The sequence below is a fragment of the Carlito syrichta genome, unplaced genomic scaffold (genome assembly GCF_000164805.1).
Source record: "Carlito syrichta isolate Samal-C Ts95f unplaced genomic scaffold, Tarsius_syrichta-2.0.1 Scaffold301768, whole genome shotgun sequence".
Taxonomy (NCBI): Eukaryota; Metazoa; Chordata; class Mammalia; order Primates; family Tarsiidae; genus Carlito; species Carlito syrichta.
Window position 1 is genome coordinate 206,805 of NW_007245864.1, and position 18,157 is coordinate 224,961.

At 47.6% G+C, this 18,157-nt stretch overlaps 1 protein-coding gene across 1 annotated transcript in view; it reads left to right on the forward strand.

Annotated features, from left to right (window-relative positions):
- CCDC40 (coiled-coil domain containing 40) overlaps window positions 1–18,157 on the forward strand; it is a 70,165-nt gene that overhangs the window by 21,575 nt on the left and 30,433 nt on the right. The window contains exons 9-11 of the mRNA XM_008055195.2: window positions 3,182–3,339; window positions 3,506–3,628; window positions 11,053–11,174. Coding sequence (XP_008053386.1) covers window positions 3,182–3,339; window positions 3,506–3,628; window positions 11,053–11,174 — 403 coding nt within the window. The remainder of the gene's footprint in view (window positions 1–3,181; window positions 3,340–3,505; window positions 3,629–11,052; window positions 11,175–18,157) is intronic.

The window sequence follows — 18,157 nt, forward strand, 5'->3', positions numbered from 1 at the left end:
CAGGCGCGTGCTACCACGCCTGGCTAATTTTTGATTTATTGTAGAGATGAGGTCTCGCCAATTTGCCCAGGTGGATCTCGAACCCACGGGCTCAGGCAATCCACTCACCTCAGCCTCCCAAAGTGCTGGGATTACAGGCTGAGCCACCAAGCCCGGCTGACAGTTGTATTCTTATACACCAACAATAAACAGACAGAGAACCAAATAAAAAGCACAATCCCATTCATAATAGCAACAACAACAACAACAACAACAAATGAAATGCCTCAGCATCTTCCTAACCAGAGACGTGAAAGACCTTACAACGAAAACTACAAAACACTGCTCAAAGAAGTCGAAAATGACACAAATAAGTGGAAAAATATTCCATGCTCATGGATTTGGAAGAATCAACATTGTTAAGATGTCCATCCTACCCAAGGCAATCTACAGATTCAATGCAATAACCATTAAATTACCAACATCATTCTTCTCAGATCTGGAAACAATAGAGAAATTCATATGGAAACATAAATGACCACAAATAGCCAAAACAATCCTTAGCAAAAGAAACAAAGCAGGAGGTATCACGCTTCAAGACTTCAAACTTTATTTTAAAACTACAATAATCAAAACAGCCTGGTATTGGTACACTTTTATGACAAAGGGCCCAAACACATCTCAGATCTCTCCTCTCCTCTCTAACACCACTGTGACCTCTACAAAGTCTCCCACCTGGTGCCCGTGCTTCCACACCTCCCCCTCCCCCATAATTCCTACCCATACGGGAGACTAGAGTGTTTTCTAGTGTTGGGAGTTTTTCAACAAGTATTTTTAAAATTGTTTTTCAAGTTTAAGCTATATTCTTCGAGAACACCTGACTCAATGCAGTGTTCATCTAGCAAACTTTTGATCTGTAATTCAGTTTTCTGTTTGTATCTGTCCACTGAAAAGCAATGCTCTGTACAAGTGAGTAAGCAATTATTGGTGGAGGGACAGCTCCCTAAATACACGGGTGTTCTACCTTATCAACAAGAGTAACTGCATAATGAACATTTGTGTACTTAGCCCTGAATTTTACCCTACATCTTTAAAATTAAATTTAAAAAAAAAATACACTGGTCCAGCTTTATATGAGGTCTGACAATTAAGTTTGCAAATTCATCCTAGAAAGAGCACTACATACTTCATTGCTGAATATCACTACTATCACCTTCAAAGTATTCCCCTTGGGAAATATGCACCAACACCAGCACCTAGTCCACCCATCAAAGCAATTTTGGGTGTACTTTTTCTGGAATGGCCATCAGAGCTGCCATTGTGTTACCCTTGATGTCCTGAATGCCATCAAAATGTCTTCCTTTCAATATTTCCTTTATCTTGGGGTAAAGAAAAACGTCACTGGGGACCAGATCAGGTGAGTAGGGAGGGTGTTCCAATACAGTTATTTGTTTCTTGCCTAAAATTCCCTCATAGACAGTGCTATGTGAGCTGGTACATTGTCATGATACAAGAGCTCCTTCAGGACCGTTTTTGCACACACCTTTTTTTTTTTTTTTTTTTGAGATGGAGTCTCACTCTGTCACCCAGACTGGAGTGCAGTGCCTGCTCCCGGCCACTGCAGCCTCGACCTACTGGGCTCCAGTGATCCTTCCACCTCAGCCTTCCAAGTAGCTGGAACTACAGGCACACGCTACCACGCTCGGCTAATTTTTTGATTTATTGTAGAGATGAGGTCTCATCAAGTTGCCCAGGTGGGTCTCGAACCCGCAGGCCCAGGCAATCCCCTCACTTCAGCCTCCCAAAGCGCTGGGATTACAGGCTGAGCCACCAAGCCCAGCTACCTTTCTCATACCAAGATTTTAAAGTTAAGATTTTCCTGTTTCTCTATCTATGTTTATTTGTCTGCTATGCTTCTCACAGTCACCCAATGATTTTGATGCATAATTTGATGGATTTTTGCAACGTTTTCATCAGTTCTGCTTGTTACTGACCTTCCTGACTTCTCTTCATCAGTTACACTTTCTCTCCCCTCAGAAAAACATTTCATCCATTTGTACACCGCCATTTTCTTCATGGCATTATCCCCATAAACTTGGACTAACATGTCCTTGATTTCACTTTCACTCTTGCCAAGTTTAACAAGAAAACATAATGTCTGTCCATTGCTCTAACTCAAGCTCTGACATTCTCGTGACAGCACACAAAAACACGCAACAATAATAATGAACAGCACCCAGCAAGACACTGCCACACGTCGACAGGAACACAGCTGTGAGACACCAATATACCAAGGTTATGAAACCTTACTGAGAGTTTGTACAGTGCTGCCAACATAAACGCCTGGTGGCAAGTTTGCAAACCTAATTGTCAGACCTCATAAATCAAGCTTACGTGAGCTTTGTTCAAGGAAACAGTTCCTCAGGATTTGGTCTCTTCTGACTCTGTGCGAGTAGAAAGTACTGCCTCTTGGAGCCCCAGCCCGAGTGTCAGCCCTCGCCCTCTCCGCCGGGCTCTGCTGTGTGGCAGTGTTGGTGCAGGGGCTTCCGTGGCCTCTGTGCTCTGATTTCCTCCTAGAGGACTTCGGGCTCTAGCTAAGCGTCCTCGCTTTTCAATGCTAAGAAATCTACAAATCCGACACTATTTCAGTACATCCTTAGACTACAGGGAGGATCTCAACGACACGATGGGAAACAGCTTGTCACAATTGGTGGATGTAGAGTCCATTTATTTTTGTCTCTTCAGGGAGATGGTCAACTCTTTGGTGGCAGAGTTTGGGTCTGGATAGTTTTGTTTTGTTTTGTTTTGTTTTGATTTGGAGTCTCACTTTGTCGCCCAGACTGGAGTGCAGTGGCCGCTCCCGGCCACCGCAGCCTCGACCTGCTGGGCTCCGGCGATCCTTCCGCCTCAGCCTTCCGAGTAGCTGGAATTACAGGCATGCGCTACCACGACTGGCTGATGTTTTGATTTATTGTAGAGATGAGGTCCCGCTGCCCAGGCGGGTCTCGAACCCGCGGGCTCAGGCAACACACTCACCTCAGCCTCCCAAAGCACTGGGATTACAGGCTGAGCCACCGAGCCCGGCTGGGTCTGGATAGTTTAAAAGCAGTTTCCTGGTCTCACCTTAAGCTATGGGAAGGGGGCCCAGAGTTTGGGTCTCTGCATGGAGGAGGCTGGAACAGCCTCCTGCTCTCTCCCACAGTGGCGACTCTGCAGACAGAGCTGGAGAGCTTGGCCCTGCACCTCTTCTACATGCAGAACATAGACCAGGATGTGCGCGACGACATCTGCGTGATGAAGCAAGTGGTGAAGAAGGCCGAGACGGAGAGCGCACGGGCAGAAATCGAGAAGAAAAAGCAGGTATTCTTCAGATTCGACACATGTTTAATGACCACGTGCGTGAACGCTGCAGCCTGGAGGGGTGGGGGCCAAGCTCAGTTGCACTGACTTGGGCCCAGGGCCGGTGGACAAGTGCCCCTTAGGCACAGACAGGCCTTACTGTGCATCTCCCCGTCCTGTGTCCCAGGACCTCTACGTGGACCAGCTTACCACCCGAGCCAACCAGCTGGAGGAAAACATCGCTCTGTTTGAGGCTCAGAACTTTGCCCAAGCTGAGGACACCCGGATTCTAAGGAAAGCAGTCAGCGAGGTAAGAGCGAGGTAATGAGCTCTCTGTGGCTGGAGCACCCAGTTAGTGCCACCACACGTGACACTGATGGTCTGTTGAATGAATGGCTAGAACCAACTGTCTGTCCCAGCTAGTCTGCGAACTCCTTCAGGGTGGGAGCCGGGTTTTGCACCTCTGCACATCTCCTTAAGCATCTGAGAACTTCTGACCCTCCCCATGGTGGGGTGTAGCAGATACTGAAGATTGATGGCTGATATTTTCATCCCTGTGATGGCCAGTGGGTGACTGTAAGGTCCAGCAGGAATTCAGGCATTCTGTTCTCTCCATGCACATCTGATGCCAGCTTGCTGGGGGACCCTTCAAGTTCCTTAACCTGCAGGGGGCCTCTTTCTAATCAATCCCAGCCGTGGGCAGCTGGCGCTCCCCGCAGCACCCACATCTCTGCCCCGTATGGAGTAGGGAGCAGAGGTGACTAACTGTATAGAAGCTACCGGCTAGGCTCAGTGGCTCAAGCCTGTAATCCCAGCACTTTGGGAGACCAAGGCGAGAGGATTGCCTGAGCCCATGGGTTCAAGACCAGCCTGGGCAACTTGGCAAGACCTCGTCTCTACAATAAATCAAAAATAATTAGCCAGCGTTGTAGCACACGCCTGTAGTTCCAGCAACTTAGAAGGCTGAGACAGAAGGATTGCCTGAACCCAGCAGGTCGAGGCTGCGGTGGCCATGAGCGTGCCACTGCACTCCAGCCTGGGTAATGGTGATGCTCCAACTCAAAAATAAAAGCTGCTTTTCTCAGCACCAGATTCAGTCCTGTGATGGTCAACACCAGAAACCAAAGTTACTTTTGTTTTATTTTATTTTATTTATTTGAATTGGAATCTCACTCTGTCACCCAAACTGGAGTGCAGTGGCACACTCCCGGCCACCACAACCTCAACCTGCTGGGCTCTGGCAATCCTTCCGCCTCAGCCTTCCAAGTAGCTGGAACTACAGGCGCACGCTACCACGCCCAGCTAATTTTTGATTAATTGTAGAGATGAGATCTCGCCAAGTTGCCCGGGCGGGTCTTGAACCCGTGGGCTCAGGCAATCCACTCACCATGGCCTCCCAAAGCACTGGGATTACAGGCTGAGCCACCGAGCCCAGCTACTTTTAACTTTTTAAAGAAATCTGTGAGACACTATCTGCATTCATATGTGCAGGAATGACATAAAGGAAACAATACACTTTTTGTTTGAAAATGAAAAAAAGGGAATTTGAATGAGTGGACAAGCATGCCTGGGTCCCAGGGTGACAGGAGGGCACAAGACTCAGTAGTGTCCAGCTGCCTGTTCTCTCCACCTAGATATAATTGACATGGAGTGTGTCCCAGTCAGAATCTCAGGGGAGGCCAGGCATGGTGGCTCACACCTATAATCTCAGCACCTTGGGAGACTGAGATGAGAGGTTCGCTTGAGCCTAGGAATTTGAGACCAGCCTGGGCAACATAGCAAGACCTTATCTCTACAAAAAATCCAAAAATTAGCCAGGCATGGTGACTTGTGCCTGTAGTCCCAGCTGCTTGGGAAACTGAGGTGGAAGGATCACCTAAGCTCAGAAGGTGGAGGCTGCAGTGAGCCATAATTGTGCTACTGCACTCCAGCCTGAGGCAACAGTGAGACCCTGACCAAAAAAAAAAAAAAATCTTGAGGGAAAAAACAATTTCTGTATTAACAAAGTGACTTGAGTTTACCTGAGAATTAGGAGAGTTAGCCAAGAGTTGTTTTGGAAGGGAAGATTCACACAGGGTGAGCAGCCATCCTGGTTTGCCCAGGACTGAGGGGTCTCCCAGATGAGGGATCTTCCATGCTAATCCCAGCGTGTCCTGGGCACACCAGGATGGTGAGTCACCCTAGCATTGCCCTACCAAATATTAAAATATACTCTAAAGCTCTAGAGGTTAAAATAATGTGTGACAAGGATAGACAGGCAAGATGTTGAAGCCTATGAGAGAGCCCCAAAACACGCCAAAGTTTATATAAAAATCTAGTCGATTCTAAATTAGCAGAGAACTAATGAGTTATGTATCCAATGATGTCAGGACATTTGGTTAATCATTTGTGAAAAAAATTAAATGTTTTCCTCATATGAGACAGTAAAATAAATTCCAGATAGAATCAAGTATTTAAATGGGGGAAAATGTACCAGAAGAAAACAAATGAAAACATTTATATAATCCTGGGTTGGAGAGGCCTTTCTGAGCATAACACCAAAAGCAGGAACCTTAGAGGAGATTAGGAGGGTGGACCACACCGACAATGAAACCTCAGTAGATTATGGACACCACCAACAAATGCAGAGATGGGGGCCAGGCTCGGTAGCTCAGCCTGTAATCCCAGCACTTTGGAAGGCCGAGGTGAGTGGATTGCCTGAGCCCGCGGGTTCGAGACCCGCCTGGGCAACTTGGTGAGACCTCATCTCTACAATAAATAAATAAAAAAAAATTAGCCAGGTGTGGTAGCATGCGCCTGTGGTTCCAGCTACTTGGAAGGCTGAGGCGGAAGGATCGCCGGAGCCCAGCAGGTCGAGGCTGCGGTGGCCGGGAGTGGCCACTGCACTCCAGTCTGGGTGACAGAGTGAGACTCCAACTCAAAAAAAAAAAAAAAAATGCAGAGATGGAAACATACCAGGAGAAAACAGGCTTGTAGAAATTTGTGAATCTGGAGGTGTGGAGAGATGTCAACTGTCAAGAAGGAATGCCCTGTGCACTTGTGTCCACTGGAGTGACAGGCGCTACACCAGACAGGTGGTTTTGTTTTGCACCTCCAGCCCCTCTCCTCCGTATGTCTCCACCACAGCAGAGGCCGCCCGCACTTTGTTCATTTCTTATTCCCAGCACCCAGAACATTCTGGGACCACTGCATGACCGTCATAGACATTCTTTGAGGGAAGCAGCGAGAAACTGAAGAACAAGGAGTGCCCTATCAAGTTAGCAAAGATAAAGGGGAACAGAGGGAAGGTAGGCCCTCCCACGCTGATTGTGAAAATGCCAGATTGGTTTTCATCAAGATCTTTCTCAAGGGCAGTATTGCACCAGGCAGCTAACTCCCTCCTTCTGCCCCCTACTGCCGCATATCACTACTTGGATTCTACTCCCAGGATACTACTAAAGAAGATGCAGGCAGATAACATTTTTGTACACTAAAAGCTCCATTGCCTGTAGTGCCATCAACATGGGAGGCTTAGGTGGGAGGATCACTTGAGTCCAGGAGGTTGAGGCTGCAGTGAGCTATGATCATGCTACCGTACTCCAGCCTGGGTGACAGAGTGAGACCCTGTCTCAATTGCCAGATTTGGATCCCCACCTTGCCAGCACGTTTGGGCCGTGCTTGCACTGCTCAATGGCATAAAGCAGCCTCCTTAGTTCATAACTTACCCAAATACAAAAACATTGTTAGGGTCCGATCAGGGTGAGGGTGTATGGATGGAGAGAGAGGAGAGGTGTAGGGAGAGGAGCAGCACCGCTGGAGGTGCACACTGGCAACCCCAAGATTTGAGTAAATGCAAAGAATTGCAACACACAGAGGTGAAAGAAGATAAGATTTATTTAAGAAAAGTCCAACCCCCACAGACAGGGAGCAGGCCCACACTCTAGGTGAGTGTGGCATTGTAGTCCCCCAAAGTCCTGGCTTAAATCCTTTTCCTTGGAAAGGTTGCACATGACTGCCGTGACTTCCTTATTGACCACCTGTGGGTGTCTTGGAGATCCTGTGACACAGAGACCCATTAATGTCTGTCCATATTATCATAGCCCATACAGAAGGGCGTGACAAGGGTTCAAATGCTCCTGCACCTTACCAAATGACATTCCTTAGAGCTAATGGAGGGTGCACCTCCCCTTATCTCCTATGCATTCCCAGTGGGGAGCTTCCGGGGATCCTTGGCTTCCCAGTAGATAGGGCCCAATTTACTGAAAGATCGAATCCCTACCTGCTCTCCCTCTGAGTGGTGGTAACTTTTGTAATTACAGGTTTCATGACTTTTCCAATCCTTGACCAATGTGTGATATCTTAGGCCTTGCAGATTCCCTTTACTCTAGGCAAGCTTGATTGACACTGTGAGATACCTCTGATACCTGGCACCAGGAAGTCTGTTTCTGAAAAGACAAAGTCGGTAAAGTTAATTTTACCTAAAGTGTGCATTTCTCCAAATACATAGCTTCTGCTTTCTCATCACTGTGTCAGGGTTTAAGAACAAGATAAAAAATGGCTTCCCACTCTGTCTGTCCTTTCAAACATGACCCAGCGGTCCCACTACTGGGCATTTACCCGAAGAAAAGGAAATCAATGCATCGAAGAGACATCTGCACTCCCACGTTCATTGCAGCACTATTCACAATAGCCAAGATGTGGAAACAAACTACATTTCTGTCAGCAGAAGAATGAATAAAGAAAATGTGGTGTGTTTACACAATAGAATACTATTCAGCCTTTAAAAAGAGTTACATCCTGTCATTTGAGGCAGCATGGAACTGGAGATCACTATATTGAGTGAAATAAGCCAGGACCAAAAGATAAACACCACATGTTCTTGCTCACTAAAAAAATGTGAACTCAAGGAAGCAGAGAGAATTGTGGTTATTAGAGTCTGGGAAGGGAGGCAGAGGGGAGGACAGGGAGAGACTGGTTAATGGATACACCGTTCTAACTAGATAGAAAGAATAAGTTCTAGTGTTTTGTGACACTGTAGGGTGACTATAGTTAACATTTTATTATACATTTTCTTCTTTTTTTTTTTTGAGTTGGAGTCTCACTCTATCACCCAGACTGGAGTGCAGTGGCCACTCCCAGCCACCGCAACCTCAACCTGCTGGGCTCCAGCAATCCTTCCACCTCAGCCTTCCAAGTAGCTGGAACTACAGGCGCGTGCTACCACGCCCAGCTAATTTTTGATTTATTGTAGAGATGAGGTCTCACCAAGTTGCCCAGGCGGGTCTCGAACCCACGGGCTCAGGCAATCCACTCACCTCAGTCTCCCAAAGCGCTGGGATTACAGGCGGAGCCACCAAGCCCAGCTTATTACATATTTTCAAATAGCTAGAAGAGAGGATAGTGAATGTTCCCAACACAAAGAGATGGTAGTCGTTTGAAGTGATGGATATGCCAATTACCCAGACGTGATCATTGCACATTATACTTGAATTGAAATGGCCCTCTGTACCCATGTATATATACACTATGATAATGTGTCAACTAAAACTTAAAAGAAAGAAAAAGAAGGGGAAGTCACTGCCTAGACGTGCAAAATGCCCCTTCCTAGGCTGCCCAACAGTTCTCAGTAAACATCTGTGAGAGGAAAAATATGTTCACTGCTCGTAGTATACTCAACTCATGCCGTTGTATGCTAATAATAATGGATAGATGAGTTTTCTAAACCCTCACAGCTGAACATGGTGTTTCCAGGCGACGTTCCCTTTTGTGCCCAGCGCTGTCTCCCTGTGAATGTTCGTCACTGATTTCTGTCAGTCTTCCAAGCACGTGTGAATGTCACCATGTGCAGATACTTCCGGGACTCAGTGCTGTACAAGACAGCACTCGAGTTGGCTGACTCGGGGCCACCAGCTTGCTAAAGTCACAATGGTTGTATTAGGGGGATTCATCGGGGTACCACTCAAAGCCATGGCTGGGATTGAGGCTGTGCTGGGTGTGCAGCTTCAATTCATTTGACAGCAAGCCCCAGGGAGCAAGTACTCCTCCTGTGCCCACATCACCACTGGGGACACTGAAACACAGTGAGACAAGGTGGCCTGCCCACAGCGCACGGAACTCAAGCCCAGGCAGCCGAACCAACCCCGGCATCAACGAACCAGCATAAATGAACCTTCCTTGCCCTTGGAATAAATTCCCAAACCATCCAGCTAATTTTCAAGCCCTTCCCCTACACATGCCCAAGCCCTTATCCCAGCTGGTCCTGAGCCACCACTGAGAAGCTGCAGGACATCAGCCTCCCCTCAGCCTGCCCTGACCTCTGGACGCCCTTGCCCACCCCTGCTTGTCCAGCTCTGCTTCCTCGTTCCCAGAATGCTCTCAGTCTCCAGACCAACACCGCCTCCTTCGAGCATGGGCTCCCTACAGGAAGGGGTGTTGGACGCATCCCGTGTGACCTTGGCCTGAATCAATGACACCACCAAGCCCGCCTGGGTGTCTGGCCTGTAGCAGGCGTGCCATTGATGCTGAAAGCCTCTTCCTCCTCCTCCTCCCCCTCTACCTATCCCTCTTTTCTCTCCTCTCCCTCTCCTCCTCATTTCCAAACACTGAACACCGCAGGCCCTGAGCAAAAACCTCCGAGGGATGTGCACATTTTCCTCAAAGCTGCATTTAGTCTTGTGTTTACTCCTATCAATCATGCTGATATACGATGAAGGAAAGTGCAGGTGAGATAAGGAAAAGAGGCTGATTCAGGAACATTGTGCTCTGGCATTGTTTGGGGCTTCACTCATGGGTGAAATAAGACAGACGTTCAAGTGGCATGGAGATTACTCAAAGAACTAAAAGTAAGCCGTGCTCGGTGGTTCAGCCTGTAATCCCGTGCCTTGGGAGGCCGAGGTGAGTGGAATGCCTGAGCCTGCGGGTTTGAGATCCGCCTGGGCAACTTGGTGAGACCTCATCTCTACAATAAATCAAAAATTAGCCGGGCATGGTAGCACGCACCTGTAGTTCCAGCTACTCGGAAGGCTGAGGCGGAAGGATCGCTGGAGCCCAGCAGGTCGAGGCTGCGGTGGCCGGGAGCGGCCACTGCACTCCAGTCTGGGCGACAGAGTAAGACTCCAACTCAAAAAAAAAAAAGAACTCAAAGTAGATCTACTATTTGATCCAGCAATCCCACTACTAGGCATCTACCCTAAGGAACAGAGGTGGTTCTATAACAAAGACACCTGCACCCACGTGTTCATCACAGTACAGTTCACAACTGCAAAGATGTGGGTTCAACCTAAATGCCCATCAACTGATCTATGGATACTGAAAATGTGGTGCATATACACCATGGACTACTACACAGCCATAAAAAAGAATGAAATCATGTCCTTTTCAGCAACATGGGTGGAGCTTGAGATCATCCTAAGCAAACTGACTCAGAAACAGAAAACCAAACACTGCGTGTTCTCACACCTAGGCGGGAGCTAAACTGTCACAAGATGCAGATAATAGACAAGGGGGGAGGAGGGTCAGGGTTCAGGGGCACAATGTTCTCTGGGGAACGGGCCACCCGAGACCCAATCCCCACCACAACACAACATGTCTGTGTAGCAAACACCCACGTGTACCCTCAAATCTAAACTTTATAAAATATTAAATGAAAAAAATGAGTGTTAAATTAGTATACGTATAATAGTTATGACAATGCCCATACTTAATAAAAGTGCAATTAAAAAAACAATGCTCACGCCCCCTCCACCTCGGCTGTAGGCCTGCATGGAGATCGACGCCATCCACATAGAGAAAAGGCACATCCTGCAGCAGTGGGACGCCAGCCTGGTGGGCATGAAGCGCCGTGACGAGGCATACAGGGCCATCCTGGAGGCGCTCAGGTATGGTGGCTAGGGAGAGCACAGGGACACAGGTGGGCTGTGGGGGCGTGGGGATGTGTGGGTGCACAGGCTCCCCGTTCCCCTCTCTCCAGGCCCCGTCGGATCTGGAGGGCGCAGCTGGAGCCCTACAGCCCAGCCTCTGTCCTGAAAGTGCCCCTATTTATTGTTTGAAAAGATTGCAGCTTTTCTTAAATCCTTTCAAACTGCGGCACTGGGAGCAGCAAAGCTTTTGTGCTCAGATTTCCTGGCAGGATTAAGGAGAAACGGTGAGAGAGAGCGAAAGAGAAAGGGGTATTTATCTTTGGGAGAAAAAGATGTCTCTTTGATTTGAAGTTTCCACCACCTGAGTCGGAAACCCCATCCCTTCCCAATTGTTCTGCCTGAGGGCCGCATTCCAGTTCAAATCCTCTGTTTTAATCACCAAATGAATGGGGGAGGAAGAGGCCTCCTCCTAGAGTCCCCTCTGTTGCAGCAGGGGACAGAGATGAGGCTTGGGCCAGGAGTTAGAGACAGAGAAGCGGTCTTAATTCCTAAAAACACCCAGGGTGATCAGGTCTTGGGATTTGGGACCCAGAAAGTCACCGCCGGTGCCGGAGCTGGCTCGTTGGCTGAGTTTTCACTTTGCCTCCAGGATTTTTCATCTCCACTTTTGGTGCTCAGCACAGAGCCTGGCATACAGCAGGCGCTCAAGAAAGACTTGCTGGATGAAGGGGTGAGGAAATGAGGGAGCAGATGGCTCCTGCAGGTTCAGCAGTGAGGCAGAGACTTGGCAGGAATCACATGGCTCGGAAATGCTTTTCCTTCTTGGTCCTGTGATTAAAAGACAAATGGAACCGTTTTGTTTTTAAACCAGGATTTTTTTTTATATGAATAATGCTGGATTGAAAATGCTCATTTCCTTTGCTTTCTTGAGTCAACAATATAAAGCCAAAGGGAAAATTGTGGTACGATACCGGCAAATTTTGACTGAAGATTTGTTTTCCCATTCCATATACAGGTAGAGGAGCCAGAGCCAGCAGTAGCTCAGGGTGTGGGCTTGCCCCACCTGTGCCCAGGGTTGTCTGTGCACTCAGGACAAAAGAGGACTTGGCCATCTGCCAACGCGGGCAGTTTTTTTTCTCCTGCCCAATGCTGGTACTTAGTGCCTGGCCATTTAAACCTACTGTGCACCTTGAGTAAGGTCACGGCCAAGGTTCTCTCAGAGAGCCCAGCACCCAGCCTGGCTCTCCAAGGCTCATGGCCCATGTCCCCTGCAGAGTTTCCAGGGGAAGACACCACCTCCACGATGCCCCTACTGTCCAACTCGCTCCTGCGTCCAAGACTAACCCGCATGCCCTCTCTGTGAGGCATCCTCCCCACTTTGTCTTTTGGAAGCATGGCCTCCTCCTGGTTCAAGACATTGTAAAATTGTTCTCAATAAGCTCTCCTCTTCCTCCACCCTGCGGTCACTAGCATCCCTTTTCACGACAGAGTTCCTGGTTACCTGGGCATACCTCCCTAGCCTTCTATGCAACCACAAGAAAACGTATCTGTGCAGTCTTCCTTTTCCTCTTGTACCATAAGAGCACAGCACACATGCCATTATGCACCTTTCTGTCTCTTTCACTTAACAACATATCCTGGAGCACTTCCCAAACTAAAATATAAAAACTGCTCATTCCTTATCCCCCCCCCCCGCCCTCCCCCCCACACACATGGCATTCCATTGGGGTGCTTCTGGGAGGAAGCTTCCTGTCTGGGCAGTTAGATTGTTCATATTCCTTGTTTACTGCAGTATTGTCGTATATAACCACATTACATTATTGTGTTTTATAGGATGCCACATAATTTTCTTATATTACCTATCAAACCTGGAATTTCTGGGTTCCAGGGTACATAAGTCTGGTAGGTATTGCTAAATAGGGCATTGACCGTCATACCCCCACCATCAGCATTTCAAAGCCACTTGACAGCTTAGCATGTTGTCACACTTTAGGACTATGCCAATCTGATCAATGAAAAAACAAATAGACATCTTGTTTTATAAAATGTGCACACACAGAATGCTGATTGAATATTTTAGCAAAATACACACGCATACAAACACCTAACAAGTAAAAGAGTGACTGACTCCACCTGGAACAATGTACCAGGCCCCAGGGAGCCATAAGGTCCATCTTTAAAGCATTCAGGCAGATAGGACACTGTGAGAATTACAAACCATAATTGCTGAGCTGTGCTGTTGAAGAATGAAGGTTTGCATCCAGATAGGTTTGCAGAAGGAAGTCTGAGACAGGTTTCACAGAAGATAAGGACATTGCAAAAATAAATTATTGCATTGTTTAGAACTTCCAGGCCCGGAGTGCAGTGCATGAAATACATATCAGATACTAGCTCTTAGATGTTCAGATTTGTAGAGCATTTTAGAGCATGAAAAAAAATGGTGACGTTCCTGGCCAATGGTCTGGAAGGTGCGCACAAGGGCCGCATCCCAGTGGCTGTCTGGGCATTTTAGGGCATTTGCCCTGGGGGGGTGCCCTTCTGAGCAGGCTCCCCCTGTCCCAGAAGCTCGGTTTTGCCATCATGCCAAGAAGGCATCCTTGTTCTAGGGGTTAGTTTACGTGACTCAAGCTCACCAGAGGCTGACGTGCAAATGAGCATGCCAGTTCATTAATGTGCGTTGTGAAACACAAATGCCAAAGTACCAAATGCTTCATCCCAACTAGCAAATTCAAATCTGTGAGAAAGCACTGGGGAGCAGAAGATACAGGCCACTGCTCGGGGCCCAGCCGGAGGGTTAATGTCTAGGCACCAGGCCCTGCCTGCCCCTGGCTCCTCCCCTGGAGCATGTGGCCGGTCTGTCCAAACCAGAGGGAGGTGTGCCCCTCAGCAGCCCTCACCCCGACCTCGGCTACCTTTTCCATTCAACCACCCACCCCCTCCTCCCTTCCAACACTCATGGCATTTTTTCAGATAAGTTAATATCCTCAGTTAGGTTCCAGCCAAGTCCTGCACTTTCTCTTTTTCCAATGTCTTCGTATGTCTCTTTGTCTCATGCTGAGTCTACAGCTGAACTCTTTGAAGACAGTCTGATTTCCCAATCCTTGGAGAGAGGCCACCAGAATATTGCCCCCGTGAGTCTCGTACATAAGCTGTGAGTTTGGTTTAAGGGCTGTGCCTCTCGTGTCTGTTTTTTCTTGCTGTCTTCCCTGTTTTGCAGGATTATTGCACACTCATAAAAATGCAGGGGAAACATGAGACATGTGATTACATTTCCTGTTTCAAGTGACCCAAGAAAACTGAAGGGTTGGCTCCAGTCTCCTGGACTTCCTTTTCCCTAGATCCCGTGACGGTAGAGGCAGCTCCTTGAAGGCTCTTCTCCTTGGCGTGGAACCTGCTGAAGTGAGGGAAGACAGGATGGGGGTCACAGATGCCACCAGGGAGTCTCAGTCCTTTCCCCCTTCAGCCTTAGATATTGGCAGCAGGGTCCGGTGTAGAATCAGAGCAAGGCCACATGCAGGTGATTTGACGTTTCCTGTGTGTCAGGCACCAAGCTTGGCTTGGTCTGGTGTGGCCCTGGTGGATGGACCCTTGGAGGAGGCACTGTCAATTGCCCCCAGTTGACAGAAGAGGAGGGAGGAGGGGAAGGCAATGTGGGGTGGGCTGGATGTGGGCATTGACATGGCGGCCCCCAGCAGGACTCTCTCTGGCCTGAAGTCTAACAGGCGGTGCCCAATCACCACCAGCACCCCGTGTGCCCAAGAGCAATTCAACGACATTTAGTATATCCATAATATGCAGTCACCATCTCTGTCTAATTCTAAAACATTTCCATCAGCCCAAAATAAAGCCCCACACATCTTGAGCAGTCACTCCACCACCTCCCCATTCCGCCCCACCCCTGGCCCTGGCAGCCACCAGCCACTTTGACTTCCCACTTGTGCAGTTTCAAGGTCAGTCAGAGGTGAGAGCTCAGGGCCTTTGCAGGGCTTTCCTGAGTACTCAGTGCATGTGGTCTTCTGGATTACTGGAAATACATCATAAGGTCTCGATTACCATGGTTGTTAAGAGTGATACACATTCAAGCCAGTCTTGGTGGCTTAGCCTGTAATGCCAGCACTTTGGGAGGCCAAGGTGAGTAGATTGCCTGAGCCTACTGGTTCAAGACCAGCCCGGGCGACTTGGTGAGACCTTGTCTCTACAATAAATTAAAAAATTAGCTGGATGTGGTAGCACATGCCTATAGTTCCAGCTACTTGGAAGGCTGAGGTGGAAGGATCACCTGAGCCCAGCGGGTCCACACTGGGGTGGCTGTGAGTGTGCCACTGCACTCCAGCCTGGGCAACAGAGTGAGACTCCAACTCAAAAAAAAAAAAAGTGATACACATTCAGTAGAAGCCACACTTCGAGTCCTGCACCACCCCTCTGGTTTTCACTTTCCATACAGAATTCCATTTCATGAGATAGTCCATACTTGATTGTAAAACAGGCTTTGTGCTAGATGATTCTGCCCAACTGTTTGCTAATGGAGGTGCTCCAAGAACATCTGAGGCAAGCTGGGCTAACCCAGGATGCTCGGTCATCAAGGCATAGTAAATGCACTTTGACCTGTGAAATTTTCAGCTTACAGTGGGTTTATTGGGCTGTGACCCCATCAGAAATCAAGGAGCATTTGTACTTTCTATCAGTACCTGCTACTCTAGGAAGTTTTTAAAGTGTGATTTTTTTTTTTTTGAGTTGGAGTCTCACTTTGTCACTTAGACTGGAGTCCAGTGGCCACTCCTGGCCACTGCAGCCTCGACCTGCTGGGCTCCGGCAATCCTTCCACCTCAGCCTTCCAAGTAGCTGGAACTACAGGCGCGTGCTACCACGTCCGGCTAATTTTTTGATTTATTGTAGAGATGAGGTCTTGCCAAGTTCCCCAGGCAGGTCTCGAACCCGCGGGTCCAGGCAATCCACTCACCTTGGCCTCCCAAATCATGGGATTACAGGCTGAGCCTCAGAGCCCGGCTTACTTATTTGATTTATTGTGGAGATGAGGTCTCGCCAAGTTGCCCAGATGGGTCTCAAACCCACGGGCTCAGGCAATCCACTCACCTCAGCCTCCCAAAGCGCTGGGATTACCAGCTAAGCCATCGAGCCCGGCTAAGTGTGATTTTTTTTTTAAGAAAATAATTTCTTTTTTGAGTTATAGTCTCACTCTTGTCACCCAGGCTAGAGTGCAGTGGCACGTTCACAGCCACCACAGCCTCTACCTCCTGGGCTCAGGCGATCCTTCCACCTCAGCCTTCCAAGTAGCTGGAACTACAGATGCACGACCCCACGCCTGGCTAGTTTTTGAGATTTATTGTTGAGACGACGCCTCACCAAGTTGCCCAGGCTGGTCTCGAACCCCAGGACTCAGGCAATCCTCTCACCTCGGCTGCCCAAAGTGCTGGGATTACAGGCTGAGCCACTGCATCCAGCCAAGAAAATAATTTTTATCAAGGATAAGCAATCACATTACAGGAAACTTGAAAAACAGAGAAAGGGATTTAAAAATACCACCGTCTTTCTCCTTTTGTGACAAGGAGACTCATTAGCATGTCAGAGCACTTGCGTGCACATGTTTTACCGAGTGTTAAGAGTTCTGTCATACAATTTGTAACCGTATCTTTTTAAATCAGACATCGTATTTTTATTGTCAAATTTAGACATTTATAAGGCTGCTCCTTCCTAAAAAAAGAAGATGACTAACTTAATTATTTGAAGTCGGGATTATTGAGGATAATGTATGTATAAAATTACATACCTCCAGCCCTGGCAACCACTGCTCTGCCTTCTGTGCCTGTAGTTTTGCCATTTCTAGAATGTCATATAAATGGAATCCTGCAGTACGTCGCTTTTCTTGTCTGCCTTCTTTCAGTGAGCATAATGCTCTTGAGATTCACTTATGCTGCAAGATTGGTAGTCTGTTCCTTTTTATTGCTGAATAGTATTCCATTGTATGGACACATTGAAATGTATTTATCCGTCCACCAACTGGTGACATTCTGGTTGTTTCTACTCTGGGGATACCATGAATACAGCTGCTGTGACCGTCCCATATAGGTTTTTGTATAGACATATGTCTCCATTTCTCCTGGGTAGATACAGACACATCTTGTTTTATGGTGCTTCACTTTATTGTGCTTTGTGGACACTGTGTTTTTTCCAGAGTGAAGGTTTCTGGCAACCCTTTATCGAGTAATTCCACTGCAACCATTTTTCCAACAGCCTGTGTTCATTTTGTGTCTCTCTGTCACATTTTGGTAATTCTCACAATATTTCAAACTTTTGTATTATTATTATATCTGTTATGGTAATCTGTGATCAGTGATCATTGATGTAACCATTTCCGTTGACTTGGGATGCCATAAATGGTGCCCATATGAAATGACAGACTTGATAAATGTGTGTGTTCTGACTGCGCCGTCGACCGGCCATTCGCTGTCTCTCTCCCTCTCCTCAGGCCACCCTATTCCCTGAACAACCATATTGAAATCAGGCCAATGAATAACCCTACAGTGGCCTCTAAGTGCTCAAGTGAAAGGAAGCATCTCGTGTCTCTCACTTTAATTCAAAAGCTAGAATTGATTAATCTTAGTGAGGGAGGCATGTCAAAAGCCGAGATAGACTGGAATCTAGGCCTCTCTTGCCAAACAGTTAGCCACGTTGTGAACGCTAAGGAAAAGTTCCTGAAGGAAATGAAAAGCGCTACTCCAGTGAACACACACATGATAAAGCCAGGCAGCCTTACTGCTGATACCGAGAAGGGTTAGTGATCTGGTTAGAAGATAAAACCAGTAACAACACTCTCTTAAACCAACGCCTTATCTAGAGTCAAGGCCCTCATTTTTTTTTCAATTCTCCAAAGGCTGAGGGAGGAGAGGAAGCTGCAGAAGAAAAGTTGGAAGTTAGCAGAGGCTAGTTCATGAGGTTTAAGGAAAGAAGCCATTTCTTTTTTTTTTTTTTTTTTTTTTTTT